This window comes from Pleurodeles waltl, unplaced genomic scaffold (assembly GCF_031143425.1).
Source record: "Pleurodeles waltl isolate 20211129_DDA unplaced genomic scaffold, aPleWal1.hap1.20221129 scaffold_59, whole genome shotgun sequence".
NCBI lineage: Eukaryota > Metazoa > Chordata > Amphibia > Caudata > Salamandridae > Pleurodeles > Pleurodeles waltl.
In genome coordinates, this window is record NW_027150301.1 from 1,206,555 (window position 1) to 1,224,942 (window position 18,388).

Consider the following 18,388-nt stretch of genomic DNA (forward strand, 5'->3'; position numbering starts at 1 on the left):
ACTATTAATGGTTTGTCAAATTTAAAACAAACGTTATTATAACTTTTTTCTAAAATTTCTAATATTTATAATCCAGTTAGTAAGAGAATGCAAAGGAAATGACAATGCTTGTTCATATTGGCATCAATTGTTTCATATTAACAGAGCCCTGGAGAGTCTACGACACTAGATCCCTGCTAACACTGGCACGTTTAACAGAGCCCTGAAGAGTCTACCACACTAGATCCCCGTTAACACTGGCATATTTACTAGAGCTCTGGAGAGTCTATGACACTAGATCCTTCTTAACACTGGCATGTTTACTAGCGCTCTGGAGAGTCTATGACACTAGATCCCTGTTAAAACTGGCATGTTTACTAGAGCTCTGGAGAGTCTACGACACTAGATCCCTGTTAACACTGGCACATTTGAAAGAGCCCTGGAGAGTCTATGACATTAGATCCCTGTTAACATTGGCATGTTTACTAGAGCTCTGGAGAGTCTACAACACTAGATCCCTGTTAACACTGGCATGTTTACTAGAGCTCTGGAGAGTCTATCACACTAGATCCTTTTTAAGACTGGAATGTTTACTAGAGCTCTGGAGAGTCTACAACACTAGATCCCTGCTAACACTGGCACGTTTAACGGAGCCCTGAAGACTCTACCACACTAGATCCCCGTTAACACTGGCATGTTAACTAGAGCTCTGGAGAGTCTATGACACTAGATCCTTCTTAACACTGGCATGTTTACTAGCGCTCTGGAGAGTCTATGACACTAGATCCCTGTTAAAACTGGCATGTTTACTAGAGCTCTGGAGAGTCTATGACACTAGATTGCTGTTAACACCGGCACATTTGAAAGAGCCCTGGAGAGTCTATGACATTAGATCCCTGTTAATGCTGGCATGTTTACTAGAGCTCTGGAGAGTCTACAACACTAGATCCCTGTTAACACTGGCATGTTTACTAGAGCTCTGGAGAGTCTATCAGACAAGATCCTTCTTAACACTGGAATGTTTACTAGAGCTCTGGAGAGTCTACAACACTAGATCCCTATTAACACTGGCATGTTTTCTAGAGCTCTGGAGAGTCTACGACACTAGATCCCCATTAACACTGGCATGTTTACTAGAGCTCTGGAGAGTCTACAACACTAGATCCTTCTTAAAACTGGCATGTTTAATAGAGCCCTGAAGAGTCTAGCACACTAGATCCCTGTTAACTCTGACATGTTTACTAGAGCTCTGGAGAGTCTACGACACTAGATCCCTGTTAACACTGGCATGTTTACTAGAGACCTGGAGAGTGTCTATGACACTAGATCCCTGTTAACACTGGCATGTTTACTAGAGCTCTGGAGAGTCTACAACACTAGATCCCTGTTAACACTGGCATGTTTACTAGAATTCTGGAGAGTCTATCACACTAGATCCTTCTGAACACTGGCATGTTTACTAGAGCTCTAGAGAGTCTACGACACTAGATCCCTGTTAACAGTGGCATGTTTACTAGAGCTCTGGAGAGTCTACGACACTAGATCCCTGTTAACACTGGCATGTTTACTAGAGCCCTGGAGAGTGTCTATGACACTAGATCCCTGTTAACACTGGTATGTTTACTAGAGCTCTGGGGAGACTACAACACTAGATCCCTGTTAACACTGGCATGTTTACTAGAACTCTGGAGAGTCTATCACACTAGATCCCTGTTAACACTGGCATGTTTACTAGAGCTCTGGAGAGTCTATCACACTAGATACTTCTTAACACTGGCATGTTTACTAGAGCTCTGGAGAGTCTACAGCAGTAGATCCCTGTTGACACTGGCATGTTTAGTAGAGCTCTGGAGAGTCTACAACACTAGATCCTTCTTAACACTGGCATGTTTACTAGAGCCCTGGAGAGTCTACAACACTAGATCCCTGTTAACACTGGCATGTTTACTAGAGCTCTAGAAAGTCTATGACAGTAGATCCCTGTTAACACACACATTTGATAGAGCCCTGGAGAGTCTATGACACTAGATCTCTGTTAACACACACATTTGATAGAGCCCTGGAAGGTCTATGACACTAGATCCCTGTTAACAGTGGCATGTTTTCTAGATCTCTGGAGAGTTTATGACACCAGATCCCTGTTAACACTGGCATGTTTACTAGAGCTCTGGAAAGTCTACAACACTAGATCCCCGTTAACACTGGCATGTTTACTAGAGCTCTGGAGAGTCTATCACACTAGATCCTTCTTAACACTGGCATGTTTACTAGAGCTCTGGAGAGTCTATGACAGTAGATCCCTGTTAACACTTGCATGATTTCTAGAGCTCTGAAGAGTCTACGACACTAGATCCCTGTTAACACTGGCATGTTTACTAGAGCTCTGAAGAGTCTACGACACTAGATCCCTGTTAACACTGGCATGTTTACTATAGCTCTGAAGAGTCTACAACACTAGATCCCTATTAACATACACATTTGAAAGAGCCATGGAGATTCTTTGACACTGGACAGAATGTGCCTTCTAAGGCTTTGTTCTTTTATTTTAGCTACATCTGCACTGGTCAGTAAAATGCTTTAAATTCCATCTGAATCATATTTTATGTACGGCCCTAGCACTGAAACAAATACATAAATGTACTCAGAGAGTAGACGGAAGGGAGACAAAGAAAGGAAAAAGTGAGATGCAAAGAAAATGAAGATGAGATTGTATTACAAAACAAATTGAGAGGAAGAAAATGAAAGAAGGAAAGATAGAAAAGAAAAATCAAATAAAGAAAGTGAAAGAAAAAGGAAATGAGAGAATGGAAGGGAGAAAAGTTGAAGTATTAACTGGGAAGAAATGGGTTATGTTACACCAACACACAAACACACATGCAAACACACACACGTGTTAGACAATCTTCAAGTATGCCAATTGTAGGTGGCCCACTCAATTCTATCTTTGGCCCTTTATGGGCCCCTTCAAACTCAGTTCTAGGGATGTCACTCACTTTGAAGTCACCATGTGTACCTGACCTGAGGGTTTCATATACAACCTCTCCCACTTCTGATGTTTTACTCTGTAGACACTGTGTGCAGCAGACATCTAGGGGTGTCACTACAACCTCTCTCTCCTCTGATGTTTTACTCTGGAAGTCACTGTGCGCTGCAGCCACCCGAGGACGACGCCACCTACACTATTTCTCGTGTTGAGCAGCTTATCACCTGTGTCAGGCGGTGACGTGATGAGACTAAAGGTTGCCGTGAGCCGGACACACCTTACACAGGTACTGATAAGATATTCCTGTCAGAGGGAGAGGACCTGACCCTCTCGGGACAGACATGGCGGCTGCAGACCTCAGGGTCGAGCTCATAGAAGAGGGCACCTGCTCCATCTGCACGGAGCTGTTCACTGACCCCGTGACCCTGGACTGCGGACACAGCTTCTGCCTCTCCTGCATCACCAGGTTCAAGGCCAGCAGGGACTTAGAGAAATGGTGCCCGGAGTGCAGAGAGAGGCTGGACCTGGAGAAGAAACTGAAGCCGAATAAGAGATTGGCAAATATGGTAGAAATGGTGAAAAGACTGGATATAGCGCCCAGAGGGCCTGCCACAGAAGGTCTGTGCGAGGAGCACGGGGAGAGGCTGCAGCTCTTCTGTGAAACCGACGGTGGGCTCCTGTGTGTGGTCTGTAGAGAGTCCCGGGCACACAGAGAGCACCGTGTGACCCCCACAAAGGAAGCAGAGCAGGAGTACAAGGTAAGAGAACTGACACTTGTATAGCGCCTGGAAGTCTGTGCAAGGAGCACGGGGAGAGGCTGCAGCTCTTCTGTGAAACCGACGGTGAACTCCTGTGTGTGGATTGAGAGTCCCGGGCACACAGAGAGCACCGTGTTACATGGGCGTAGGAAGTGTGGGGGATGCGGGAGATGTATCCCCCCCCCAGATTTTGGAGGGTGGGGCACGGGGGACAAGGGTGGGGAGGACAAGGGGACAAAATAATTTCCCCCTCTCACTTCTATTATTCACAGGGCGAATACCGCGCAAAAGCGCTACATATAATAGCCCTGCACTGACCTGCCTTCAATCTGATGGTTACAGAATGAAGGTGAGTTAGGATGCCCCTACGCCCTCTGCCCTTTTGTTTGTCCTGTTTACAGCTCTGGGCATTAAGGGGCATATTTATACTCTGTGCCAGATTTGCATCTTTTTTTTTTAATGCAAACCCGTTGCAAACGTAACTCCATATTTATATTTTGGCACTAGACATGTCTAGCACCAAAATATTGGAGTTAAAGTCATTTTTTGCCTGCGGAAAACTATCTTGTGTCAATGAGATGCAAGGTAGGCGTTCCCGGGCAAAAAATTACTCTAAGGCCCTAGCGCCTTATTTATCCTCCCGTGCAAAAATCACGCTCGGAGGGACGGAGGGGTCAAAAACGCCTGGGTCAGGGCAGGCGTTAGGGGACTTGTGGGCCTATTTCCATGGTGGAACACCAAGGAATAAGCCTGCAGGTGTCCTCCCCAGGCCCCAGGGACACCCGCACCCACACCACAGGGACAGCGGAGGATGGGGGACCCCATCCCAGGTAAGTAAGGTAAGTACAGGTAAGTCTTTTTTTTTAAGTGCCATTGGGGGCCATGAACTGGACCCCCCTACATGGCACTGGGTGCAATGGCCATGCCCAGGGGACCCTGGTCCCCTGTGCTGGCCATTGGGGTGGTGGGCATGACTCCTGTCTTTTCTAAGACAGGAGTCATGTAGTATGGATGGTTTTGCATCAGAAAATGGCTCTAGGCAGGTTGGAGTCATTTTTTTTTCCCTAACCTGCCTAACGTAATTTTTTGGTGCAAAACCCCCTTCTTCCATACCGCCAGCCCCACCTGACTAACGTCATTTTTTTACACTAGTCTACCCTTTGCACCGGCTTGCACCATTCTATAAATATGGTGCCCGGCTGGTGCACAGAAATGGTGCAAGCCAGTGCTAAACGTTTTGGTGCAAAACTGCGTTAGTGCAGTTTTGCACCAAAAAGTATAAACCAGGGTCTAAGGGTGCACAAGAGAACAAATGGAGTGAGGAGGAGAAAGGAGCTTTTAATGATTGCTGTCTGCATCACCTGCCCCTTGAAGAGGAGCCACAGGACAATGAGGAAGATCTAAAGAGAAAACAGAGTCCCACTCAGCCTGACACCTGCAGACTAGAGAGGAGACTCTGCAAAATACAATATTTGTATTTGCCTAAGATCACACCAGTTGGTGAAACAGGGAAGTAGAGACTGAGCCCAGATTTTACCTTTTCACACTACACAATTTAGCTATTGGAAAGGTATCTTTTTCTATCATTCATGCTAATGTTTTTTTTATCTGGGTAATGAAAGGTTTGATTACAGCGTGGCTAACAGGGAGAAGCCATATTTCATTTTGGGCTGTTATGCCTAGCGTTATTATTTATGTTGTTGTTATTGTTACATACTTAAGCATATTGAAGTATATTATCTTTTCTCTATCTTTTCTTTACTCTACTCTGAAACAATCTACCCTATGCCACTGCACCCAACACCACTTTTCTCCACTCTGTGCTACTCTACTCCACTGCAATCTATGTTGTACCACTCCACTCTACACCACTCTGCTCTACAGCACTCTGCACTACATCACTGCAATCTATGCTAAGCTACTCTAACCAATGTACACTACACCCCCGCACTCTGCCAGTGCAATCTCCACCACTTTACTCAAAACCAATGCACTCTATGCCACTGCACTCTATGCCAATCTACTCTGCACCACAGCACTCTATGCCACTGTTTTCTATGCTACTGTGCTCTGCACCACAGCACTCTATGCCAATGCACTCCACGCCAGTGCATTCCACGGCACTCTGCAATACACCACTGTACTCTACAACCCTCTAATCTGCAACATTGTACTCTCCGCCACTGAACTCCACGCCACTCTACTCTGCACCACTGCACTCAGTGCCACTGTACTCTGCCCCACTGCACTCTTTTCTGCACCACTGCACTCTAATCTACACCACACCACTCTAGGACACTTTACTCTACTTTGAAACCATCTACTCTATGCCACTGCAATCTATGCAACTCCACTCTACGCTATGCACCACTCCAATGTACCCTGCACCACTCTAATCTGCTCTGCACCACTCTATGCTACTGCACTCTACATCACTATACTCTACTCTGCAACACTCTATTCTTCACCACTATACTCTACTGTGCAGCAATTTACTCTATGCCACTGCACTCTATAGCACTCTATTCTACTCTGCACCACTCCAATGTACCCTGCGCCACTCCAGTCTGCTCTGCACCACGCTATGCTACTGCATTCTACGTCACAATGCAGTACTCTGCAACACTCTACTCTTTACCACTATACTGTACTCTGCAGCAATCTACTCTATGCCACTGCACTCTGTGTCACTCTATTCTACTCTGCACCACCCTACGTCACAGCACTCTACACCAATGCATTCTATGCCACTCTACTATACACCTCTGCATTTTATGACACTCTACTCTGCAACACAGCCCTCTGCCACTGAACTATACTCCTCTCTACTCTGCACCATGGCACTCTACTCACACCGCTCAACTTTATGCTACTCTACTGTACTCTACACCAATGTACTATATGCCACTACACTCTACGCCACTCTACTCTGCATCACTGCACTCCACCACTGCACTCTACACCAGTCTCCTCTACCTTGCACAACTCCACTCTACCATGCACCGCATCCCTCTATGGCACAGCGCTCTACATCACTAAGCTTTACTCTTCAACACTCTACTCTTCACCCTTATACTCTACTCTGCAACAATCTACTCTATGCCACTTCACTCTTTGCCACTCTATTCTACTCTGCACCACTGTACTCTTTGCCACTCTTCTCTACTCTGCATCACTCTACACCAATGCATTCTAGGCCACTCTACTCTACACCACTGCCCTTTATGACACTCTACTCTGCAACACTGCACTCTGCCTCTGAACTATAATCCTCTCTACTGTTCACCACGGCACTCTACTCGCACCGCTCAACTTTATGTCACTCTGCTGCACTCTACACCAATGCACTCTATGCCACTACACTCTACACCACTCTACTTTGCACCACTACCCTCTACCACTGCACTCTACACCAGTCTACTCTACCTTGTACCACTCCACTCTACCATGCACCGCATCATTCTATGACACAGCACTCTGCACCACTGCAATCTATGCTGTGCCACTCCATTCTGCACCCCTCTACTCTTGACCACTCTACACTACTGCATGCTACTCTAAACCAGGGCACTCTGTACCACTCTACTCAAAACCAATGCACTCTACGCCAATCTACTTTGCACCACTGCACTCTGCCACTTTACTCTAGACCACTCAACTCCACACTATGACACATCACTGTGAGATTACACTCCATGATACTAGACTCTGACACTCTATTCCATTAAACTCTAACACTTTCTCCACTCTGTAACTCCCTACACAACTCCCTATATGTCCCTCTGTTCCACTTTACTCCACTCTATGCCACTTCAATCTATAATACTCTACTCCACGCCACTCCACAACCCTCTATGCCACTTCACTATACAACAATGTACTATGCTCAACAACACTCTACTCAACTCTCTCTACGCCACTTCACGTTACTTTACATCACTCTATGCCACTTCACTCTTTTTTATGCCTTTCCACTCTACAACACTCTGCCACTCCACTCTACGACACTCTACTACACTCTGACAGTACTCCACTCTACTACTGTTTAATGGCACTGGCGCTTGATTAGAGATTCAGATCTCCATTGATTGCCTTCTCACTCGTGTGAGACGTGAGTCAGATTCATCTTGGCCTTTTTGGCTACAAGCGCTCGGTAACCCTTTTATCTTAACTAAAGCTGAGGATGATCCTGATACTTGTCTAGGGGATCGAAATGTCGTCGGCCAAAGTACCTTGACCTTAATTTGTGATATTGCATATAAGTTGGCATAAGCATATGTACTATGAGCTAATGACTTCTTGATTCACTATTTGACTCATTGATGTAAAAGCCAGTGTATGAAAACTTGTAAATCATTATTGTGGATGTTAACCACTGTGCTATACGGGATACTTTTCAAATTTTTCTTGCAATTGGTGACATTGGGTCATCCAGATAACTTGTGTAATGCCCGAATACTAAAGTCTTTCTCGATTTCCCATGTTTTCCAGCTACATTTGGTCTATTATATTTTGATTGAATAAATGCACAAAACCTTCCATTTGGATACTCCTTGTAGGAAGCTGGCTCTGTATATACTATATCAAAATGGGATATAGTGTGCACAGAGTCCGAGGGTTCCACAGACGCTTAACAGAAGTTTAAGTAGATAAGACTAATGCTCTCTTTTGTGGTAGTGTGGTCGAGCAGTTAGGCTTATTAGCGGGTAGTGCAAAGCATTTCTTGTACGCACACAGACAATAGAAGAAGCACACACTCAATGACTTAACTCCAGACCAATGGTTTTTATATAGCAAAAATATATTTTCTTAATTTATTTTTAGAGCCACAAGATTCAAATTGCAGGTAAGTACTTTAAAAGGTTCGTATTTCACACAGGTATCAACAGTACTTTGTTTGAAATCGGTAAGTAATACAGTTTTTGAAATATTGGCAATTATCTGTTTTAAAATCGGACACAATGCAATTTTCAGAAACAGTTCCTTGGGTGAAGAAATGTTAGTTCGGTTTACAGGAAAGTACAACACTTACAGTTTCAGTCTCTGGGTTTTAGGAAGTTCACCGGTTGGGGTTCAGGTTAACCTCAAACACCCACCACCAGCAACACAGGGCCGGTCGGGTGCAGAGGTCAAAGTTGAGCAATTTTAATGTGGGTTCCTAAAGGAGACAGAGGGTACTCAGAATCAGGCCTGCCTGCAGGTAAGTACCCGCGGCTCGGAGGGCAGACCAGGGGGTATTAGAAGAGCACTGAAGGGGCCACAAGTAGGCACCCAACACACACCCTCAGCGGGCACAGGGGAAGCCGGGTGCAGGGTGCATCGGGTTTTCAATGCTGGTCTATGAGGTGACCCCGGGGGTCACTCAGAGGCTGCAGGCGAGGACCAGGGGGGTGTCTCAGGCACACCACCAGTCGGACAGGGAGGAGGGACGCCTGCTGAGTGTAGAGGCACCGAGGGTCAGGTTCTCCAAGGCCTGGGGGCTGCGGGTGCAGTGTGTCTTTAGGCGTCGGATAGCTTTATCTGGAGCTTAGTGGTCAGGGGGATCCTCGGGATTCCCTCTGCAGGCGTCATCGTGGAGGGGTCAACCCAGGGTGGGCACTTGCTCGCAGTCACCTGGGGACCCTCTCTTGCTGGGTAGACCACCTGGACATGGGCCATGGGCATCGGGTGCACAGGGGTCAAGACTCACGCATCCAGAGCGAGGCGGGAGTCCTTGGTTGTAGGTTTTTCTCCAGCAGAGCTGCTGTCCTCTGGAGTTCTTGGTCCTTTTGGGTGCAGGGCAGTCCTCTTGAGCTGGGCAGAGGTCGCTGGTGCCACTGGACGTGTCGCTGGTCTTTTGCAGGTTCTTTGAAGCAGGAGACAGGCCGGTAGGGCTGGGGCCAAAGCAGTTGTCGTCTTCCTTCTTCTCTGCTGGGGGGTTTCAGCTAAGCAGTCCTTCTTCGTCTCGTAGGTCACCAGGAATCTGGTGAGCTGGGTTCAGGGAGACCCTTAAACCCTAGATTTAGGGGCGTTGGTCAGAGGGCAGTAGCCAATGGCTACTGTCCCTGACAGTGGCTACACCCTCCTTGTGCCCACTCTCTTTGGGGAGGGGGCCACAAACCTAATCCTATTGGTCCCTGTCCTCCAAACCTAGAATGGAGGATCCTACAGGGAGGGGGTCACCTCAGCTCTGGACTCCTTAGGGGTGGTCCTGGCTGGGGTGGTCACTCCTCCTTGTTTTCCCTAATTTTCCCACTGGGCTTGCCGCCAAAAGTTGGGCTTTGTCCGGGGGCGGGCATCTCCACTAGCTGGAGTGCCCTGGGGCACTGTAATCCAAGGCTTGAGCCTTTGATGCTCTCCGCCAGGTGTTACAGTTCCTGCAGGGGGAGGTGTGAAGCACCTCCACCCAGGACAGGCTTTGTTTCTGACCACAGAGTGCACAATGGCACTCACTCCATGTGGTCAGAAACTGTGTTGTGTGGCAGGGTGGCACAGCCCGGTCAGTCCGACACTAGCACTTTGGCTAACATTCAGGGGGCATCTCTAAGATGCCCTCTGTGTGCATTTTTCAATAAATCCCACACTGGCATCAGTGTGAGTTTTTGTGCTAAGAAGTTTGATACCAAACTTCCCAGTATTCAGTGAAGCTGTGGAGTGCATAGTGACAAACTCCCAGACCATATACTCAATATGGCTACAGTGCACTTACAATGTCAAAGAATGGACTTAGACACTGTAGGGGCATATTGCTCATGCATCTATGCCCTTACCCGGGGTATAGTGCACCCTGCCTTAGGGCTGTAAGGCCTGCTAGAGGGGTGACTTACCTATGCCACAGGCAGTAATTTGTGGGCATGGCACCCTGAGAGGGGTGCCATGTCGACTTTGTCTTTTTCTACCCACCAGCACCCACAAGCTGCAAGGCGGTGTGTATGTGCTAGGTGAGGGGTCCCCTAGGGTGGCATAATACATGCTGCAGCCCTTAGAGAAATTCCCTTGCCACAGGGTCCTTGGTACCATGGGTATCTTTTACAAGGGACTTAACTGTTTGCCAGGGTTGTGCCAATTGTGGAAACAAAGGTACAGCTTTAGGAAAAGAACACTGGGGCTAGGGCCTGGTTAGCAGGTTCCCAGTCCACTTTCAATCAAAGTTGGCATCAACACTAGGCAAAAAAGTGGAGGGGTAACCATGCCAACAGTGGCACTTTCCTACATTACTTTAATATCATTGTTTATTGGAGTGGTGTTGCATTTTACTCAAGGGACCACTGTCCTTTAGAGTCAGTTGACTACTTCATTCTAGGACACTCTACTTAGTCCATGACACTACGCCACACCAATCAATGACACATCATTCTCCTTTACGACATTAACTTTTAGCCATGCTGAATAGTAGTCTTACTAGTGTACAGCATGGCTAAAACTTATTGGCAAAGGCAATAGATCATGCATAGGCAAGACCTATTAGCTTTGCCATTGCTTGTTTATAAGGTATGAACTTCAAGGTGACTTGAAATATCTTTATGTACACAGGGGGTATTTTACCCCATATAATACATAGTCACACCATCAACTTTCCCACAAATCACTTAAAACCTTAGTGCATAGTTTCTGTCATTGTAAACTATTGAAAAGAGCAGAAGAAAGAAAAGAAACATTCCAGTTGTTGCTTTAAACAGCTGCATGAATTATGCTCTGTGACCTGATATGCCTTTCACCTTGGCTGCTAGCTCTGGCAGAAGGCATTGTGGTTCCAATTGGCATGAGACGAGGGGCATGATGGGTGTGGGGCGCAAAGGGTATGTTCTCCCTTTTTACCCTCCTACCTTTGTTTGCTTGTTTTTACGAAGATGCAAGGTTAATCAACATGTTATTTTCACATTTGAGTTACTTAGTTTGTGAATGTAAAATACAACAAAAGATACTTTTAGACTCTGACAACATGCCTTTCTTTCTCCCTATTTCACTTCCAATATATAGAATTGTGTACATTTATTGGAGCCTGCAATTTGCAAATAACAAGCAATTTGTATAGGGTCGATTGAAAAGTCCCCAAGGCTGTTCCTGTTCCCCCCCAAAAATGTATTGTCTCCTACTGTGTGACCCCCATGAAGGAAGCAGAGCGGGGGTACAAGGTAAGAGGACTGGAATCAGAATATAGTACAGAGGGTCATGAGTGAGTAAACACGCTCATATAGCGCCCCTATGTAGGAGGCTGGACTGGCTTGTAGTGAGTACCAAGGGGTACTTACACCTTGCACCAGGCCCAGGTATCCCTTATTAGTGTATAGGGTGTCTAGCAGCTTAGGCTGATAGATAATGGTAGCTTAGCAGAGCAGCTTAGGCTGAACTAGGAGACGAGTGAAGCCCCTACAGTACCACTAGTGTCACTTGCACAATATCATAAGAAAACACAATACACAGATATTGACAATATGCCAATATGACAATATGCCAAAGTATCTCAGTGAGTACCCTCAGTATGAGGATAGCAAATATACACAAGATATATGTACACAATACCAAAAATATGCAGTATAGTCTTAGAAAACAGTGCAAACAATGTATAGTTACAATAGGATGCAATGGGGACACATAGGGATAGGGGCAACACAAACCTCCGGGGAATTTGCCCTGAACTATGTGGGAGCACCTTGGCTAGTGCCAGGGTGCCCACACACTAAGTAACTTTGCACCTAACCTTTACCAGGTAAAGGTTAGACATATAGGTGACTTATAAGTTACTTAAGTGCAGTGGTAAATGGCTGGGAAATAACGTGGACATTATTTCACTCAGGCTGCAGTGGCAGGCCTGTGTAAGAATTGTCAGAGCTCCCTATGGGTGGCAAAAGAAATGCTGCAGCCCATAGGGATCTCCTGGAACCCCAATACCCTGGGTACCTCAGTACCATATACTAGGGAATTATAAGGGTGTTCCAGTATGCCAATGTGAATTGGTGAAATTGGTCACTAGCCTTTTAGTGACAATTTGGAAAGAAATGAGAGAGCATAACCACTGAGGTTCTGGATAGCAGAGCCTCAGTGAGACAGTTAGTCATAACACAGGTAACACATTCAGGCACACTTATGAGCACTGGGGCCCTGGCTGGCAGGGTCCCAGTGACACATTGTAGGAAAGTACCATCTTGCCTGGCATGTTACCCCCATTTTTCACTGTATATATGTTGTTTTAGTTGTATGTGTCACTGGGACCCTGTCAGCCAGGGCCCCAGTGCTCATAAGGGGGCCTGAATGTGTTACCTGTGTAGTTACTAACTGTCTCACTGAGGCTCTGCTAATAAGAACCTCAGTGGTTATGCTCTCTCATTTCTTTCAAATTGTCACTAACAGGCTAGTGACCAATTTTACCAATTTATATTGGCTTACTGGAACACCCTTATAATTCCCTAGTATATGGTACTGAGGTACCCAGGGTATTGGGGTTCCAGGAGATCCCTATGGGCTGCAGCATTTCTTTTGCCACCCATAGGGAGCTCTGACAATCCTTACACAGGCCTGCCACTGCAGCCTGAGTGAAATAACGTCCACGTTATTTCACAGCCCTTTTACACTGCACTTAAGTAACTTATAAGTCACCTATATGTCTTTCCTTTACCTGGTAAAGGTTAGGTGCAAAGTTACTTAGTGTGAGGGCACCCTGGCACTAGCCAAGGTGCCCCCACATTGCTCAGGGCAAATTCCCCGGACTTTGTGAGTGCGGGGACACCATTACACGCGTGCACTACATATAGGTCACTACCTATATGTAGCTTCACAATGGTAACTCCGAATATGGCCATGTAACATGTCTATGATCATGGAATTGCCCCCTCTATACCATCCTGGCATAGTTGGCACAATCCCATGATCCCAGTGGTCTGTAGCACAGACCCTGGTACTGCCTAACTGCCTTTTCGGGGGTTTCACTGCAGCTGCTGCTGCTGCCAACCCCTCAGACAGGTTTCTGCCCTCCTGGGGTCCAGCCAGGCCTGGCCCAGGATGGCAGAACAAAGGACTTCCTCTGAGAGAGGGTGTTACACCCTCTCCCTTTGGAAAATGGTGTGAAGGCAGGGGAGGAGTAGCCTCACCCAGCCTCTGGAAATGCTTTAATGGGCACATTTGGTGCCCATTTCTGCATAAGCCAGTCTTCACCGGTTCAGGGACCCCTTAGCCCTGCTCTGGCGTGAAACTGGACAAAGGAAAGGGGAGTGACCACTCCCCTGACCTGCACCTCCCCTGGGAGGTGTCCAGAGCTCCTCCAGTGTGCTCCAGACCTCTGCCATCTTGGAAACAGAGGTGCTGCTGGCACACTGGACTGCTCTGAGTGGCCAGTGCCACCAGGTGATGTCAGAGACTCCTTCTGATATGCTCCTTCAGGTGTTGCTAGCCTATCCTCTCTCCTAAGTAGCCAAACCCTCTTTTCTGGCTATTTAGGGTCTCTGCTTTGGGGATTTCTTTAGATAACGAATGCATGAGCTCATCAGAGTTCCTCTGCATCTCTCTCTTCACCTTCTGCCAAGGAATCGACTGCTGACCCCGCTGGAAGCCTGCAAAACTGCAACAAAGTGGCTAAGACTACTACTGCAACTCTGTAACGCTGATCCTGCCGCCTTCTCGACTGGTTTCCTGTGGTGCATGCTGTGGGGGTAGTCTGCCTCCTCTCTGCACTAGAAGCTCCTAAGAAATCTCCCGTGGGTCGACGGAATCTTCCCCCTGCAACCGCAGGCACCAAAGAACTGCATCACCTGTCCCTTGGGTCTCCTCTCAGCACGACGAGCGAGGTCCCTTGAATCCAGCAACTGTGTCCAAGTGACTCCCACAGTCCAGTGACTCTTCAGTCCAAGTTTGGTGGAGGTAAGTCCTTGCCTCCCCACGCCAGACTGCATTGCTGGGAACCGCGACTTTTGTAGCTACTCCGGCCTCTGTGCACTTCCGGCGGAAATCCTTTGTGCACGGCCAAGCCTGGGTCCACGGCACTCTAACCTGCATTGCACGACTTTCTAAGTTGGTCTCCGGCGATTTGGGACTCCTTTGTGCAACTTCGATTGAGCACCGTTTCACGCATCCTTGTAGTGCCTGTTTCTGGCACTTCTCCGGGTGCTGCCTGCTGCTGAGAGGGCTCCTTGTCTTGCTCGACATCCTCTCTGTCGCCTGACGCAATTGGCGACATCCTGGTCCCTCCTGGGCCACAGCAGCATCCAAAAACACTAACCGCACGATTTGAAGCTAGCAAGGCTTGTTGGCGGTCTTTCAGCGGGAAAACACTTCTGCACGACTCTCCACAGCAGAAAAGAACCGTCCTCCAAAGGGAATGTCTCTAGCCCTTGTCGTTCCTGCAGAAACCTAAGCTTCTACTGTCCAGTAGCAGCTTCTTTGCATTTCCTGGGCATCTGCCCATCTCCGACTTGCTTGTGACGTTTGGACTTGGTCCCCTTGTTCCACAGGTACCCTCGACTGGAAATCCATCGTTGTTGCATTGCTGGTTTGTGTCTTTCCTGCTGAATTCCCGTATCACGACTTCTTTGTCCTTGGGGGAACTTTAGTGCACTTTGCACTCACTTTTCAGGGTCTTGGGGTGGGCTATTTTTCTAACCCTCACTATTTTCTAATAGTCCCAGCGACCCTCTACAAGGTCTCATAGGTTTGGGGTCCATTCGTGGTTCGCATTCCACTTTTGGAGTCTATGATTTGTGTTGCCCCTATCCCTATGTGTCCCCATTGCATCCTATTGTAACTATACATTGTTTGCACTGTTTTCTAAGACTATACTGCATATTTTTGGTGTTGTGTACATATATCTTGTGTATATTTGCTATCCTCATACTGAGGGTACACTCTGAGATACTTTGGCATAATGTCATAAAAATAAAGTACCTTTATTTTTAGTATATCTGTGTATTGTGTTTTCTTATGATATTGTGCAAGTGACACTAGTGGTACTGTAGGAGCTTCACTCGTCTCCTAGTTCAGCCTAAGCTGCTCTGCTAAGCTACCATTATCTATCAGCCTATGCTGCTAGACACCCTATACACTAATAAGGGATAACTGGGCCTGGTGCAAGGTGCAAGTACCCCTTGGTACTCACTACAAGCCAGTCCAGCCTCCTACACACATACAACTAAAACAACATATATACAGTGAAAAATGGGGGTAACATGCCAGGCAAGATGGTACTTTCCTACACAACCCCCCCCCCAAACGAAGGACAATAAGACTAGTCATTACTGTAGGAGGCTGGACTGGCTTGTAGTGAGTACCAAGGGGTACTTGCACCTTGCACCAGGCCCAGTTATCCCTTATTAGTGTATACGGTGTCTAGCAGCTTAGGCTGATAGATAATGGTAGCTTAGCAGAGCAGCTTAGGCTGAACTAGGAGACGTGTGAAGCTACTACAGTACCACCTAGTGTCATATGCACAATATCATAAGAAAACACAATACACAGTTATACTAAAAATAAAGGTACTTTATTTTTATGACAATATGCCAAAGTATCTTAGAGTGTACCCTCAGTGAGAGGATAGGAAATATACACAAGATATATATACACAATAGCAAAAATATGCAGTATAGTCTTAGAAAACAGTGCAAACAATGTATAGTTACAATAGGATGCAATGGGGAAACATAGGGATAGGGGCAACACAAACCATATACTCCAAAAGTGGAATGCGAACCACGAATGGACCCCAAACCTATGTGACCTTGTAGAGGGTCGCTGGGACTATTAGAAAATAGTGAGAGTTAGAAAAATAACCCTCCCCAAGACCCTGAAAAGTGAGTGCAAAGTGCACTAAAGTTCCCCTAAGGACAAAGAAGTCGTGTTAGAGGAATAATGCAGGAAAGACACAAACCAGCAATGCAACAACTGTGGATTTCCAATCTAGGGTACCTGTGGAACAAGGGGACCAAGTCCAAAAGTCACAAGCAAGTCGGAGATGAGCAGATGCCCAGGAAATGCCAGCTGCGGGTGCAAAGAAGCTTCTACTGGACAGAAGAAGCTGAGGTTTCTGCAGGAACGAAAAGGGCTAGAGACTTCCCCTTTGGTGGACGGATCCCTTTCGCCTTGGAGAGTCGTGCAGAAGTGTTTTCCCGCCGGAAGGACGCCAACAAGCCTTGCTACACGCAATACGTGCGTTTGGCGTTTTTGGACGCTGCTGGGGCCCAGGAGGGACCAGGAGGTCGCAAATTGGACCTGAAGAGAGAGGGGACGTCGAGCAAGACAAAGAGCCCTCGCTGAAGCAGGTAGCACCCGGAGAAGTGCCAGAAACAGGCACTATGAGGATGCGTGAAATGGTGCTCGCCGAAGTTGCACAAAGGAGTCCCACGTCGCCGGAGACCAACTTAGAAAGTCGTGCAATGCAGGTTAGAGTGCCGTGGACCCAGGCTTGGCTGTGCACAAAGGATTTCCGCCGGAAGTGCACAGGGGCCGGAGTAGCTTGCAAAGTCGCGGTTCCCAGCAATGCAGCCCAGCGAGGTGAGGCAAGGACTTACCTCCACCAAACTTGGGCTGAAGAGTCACTGGACTGTGGGGGTCACTTGGACAGAGTCGCTGGATTCGAGGGACCTCGCTCGTCGTGCTGAGAGGAGACCCAAGGGACCAGTAATGCAGCTTTTTGGTGCCTGCGGTTGCAGGGGGAAGATTCCGTCGACCCACAGGAGATTACTTCGGAGCTTCTGGTGCAGAGAGGAGGCAGGCTACCCCCACAGCATGCACAAGCAGGAAAACAGTCGAGAAGGCGGCAGGATCAGCGTTACAGAGTTGCAGTAGTCGTCTTTGCTACTATGTTGCAGGTTTGCAGGCTTCCAGCGCGGTCAGCGGTCGTTTCCTTATCAGAAGGTGAAGAGGGAGATGCAGAGGAACTCGGATGAGCTCTTGCATTCGTTATCTACCGTTTCCCCAGAGACAGAGACCCTAAATAGCCAGAAAAGAGGGTTTGGCTACCTAGGAGAGAGGATAGGCTACTAACACCTGAAGGAGCCTATCAGCAGGAGTCTCTGACGTCACCTGGTGGCACTGGCCACTCAGAGCAGTCCAGTGTGCCAGCAGCACCTCTGTTTCCAAGATGGCAGAGGTCTGGAGCACACTGGAGGAGCTCTGGACACCTCCCAGGGGAGGTGCAGGTCAGGGGAGTGGTCACTCCCCTTTCCTTTGTCCAGTTTCGCGCCAGAGCAGGGGCTAAGGGGTCCCTGAACCGGTGTAGACTGGCTTATGCAGAATTGGGCACATCTGTGCCCAAGAAAGCATTTCCAGAGGCTGGGGGAGGCTACTCCTCCCCTGCCTTCACACCATTTTCCAAAGGGAGAGGGTGTCACACCCTCTCTCAGAGGAAGTTCTTTGTTCTGCCATCCTGGGCCAGGCCTGGCTGGACCCCAGGAGGGCAGATGCCTGTCTGAGGGGTTGGCAGCAGCAGCAGCTGCAGTGAAACCACAGGAAGGGCAGTTTGGCAGTACCAGGGTCTGTGCTACAGACCACTGGGATCATGGAATTGTACCAACAATGCCAGGATGGCATAGAGGGGGCAATTCCATGATCATAGACATGTTACATGGCCATATTCGGAGTTACCATGGTGAAGCTACATATAGGTAGTGACCTATATGTAGTGCACGCGTGTAATGGTGTCCCCGCACTCACAAAGTTCAGGGAATTGGCTCTGAACAATGTGGGGGCACCTTGGCTAGTGCCA

At 47.6% G+C, this 18,388-nt stretch overlaps 1 protein-coding gene across 1 annotated transcript in view; it reads left to right on the forward strand.

The window, feature by feature from the left end:
• Window positions 1–3,303: 3,303 nt before the first annotated feature.
• The window catches only part of LOC138278803 (E3 ubiquitin-protein ligase TRIM11-like), a 904,985-nt gene continuing 889,900 nt past the window's right edge, over window positions 3,304–18,388 (forward strand). Inside the window, exon 1 of the mRNA XM_069219316.1 lies at window positions 3,304–3,720. Coding sequence (XP_069075417.1) covers window positions 3,304–3,720 — 417 coding nt within the window. The remainder of the gene's footprint in view (window positions 3,721–18,388) is intronic.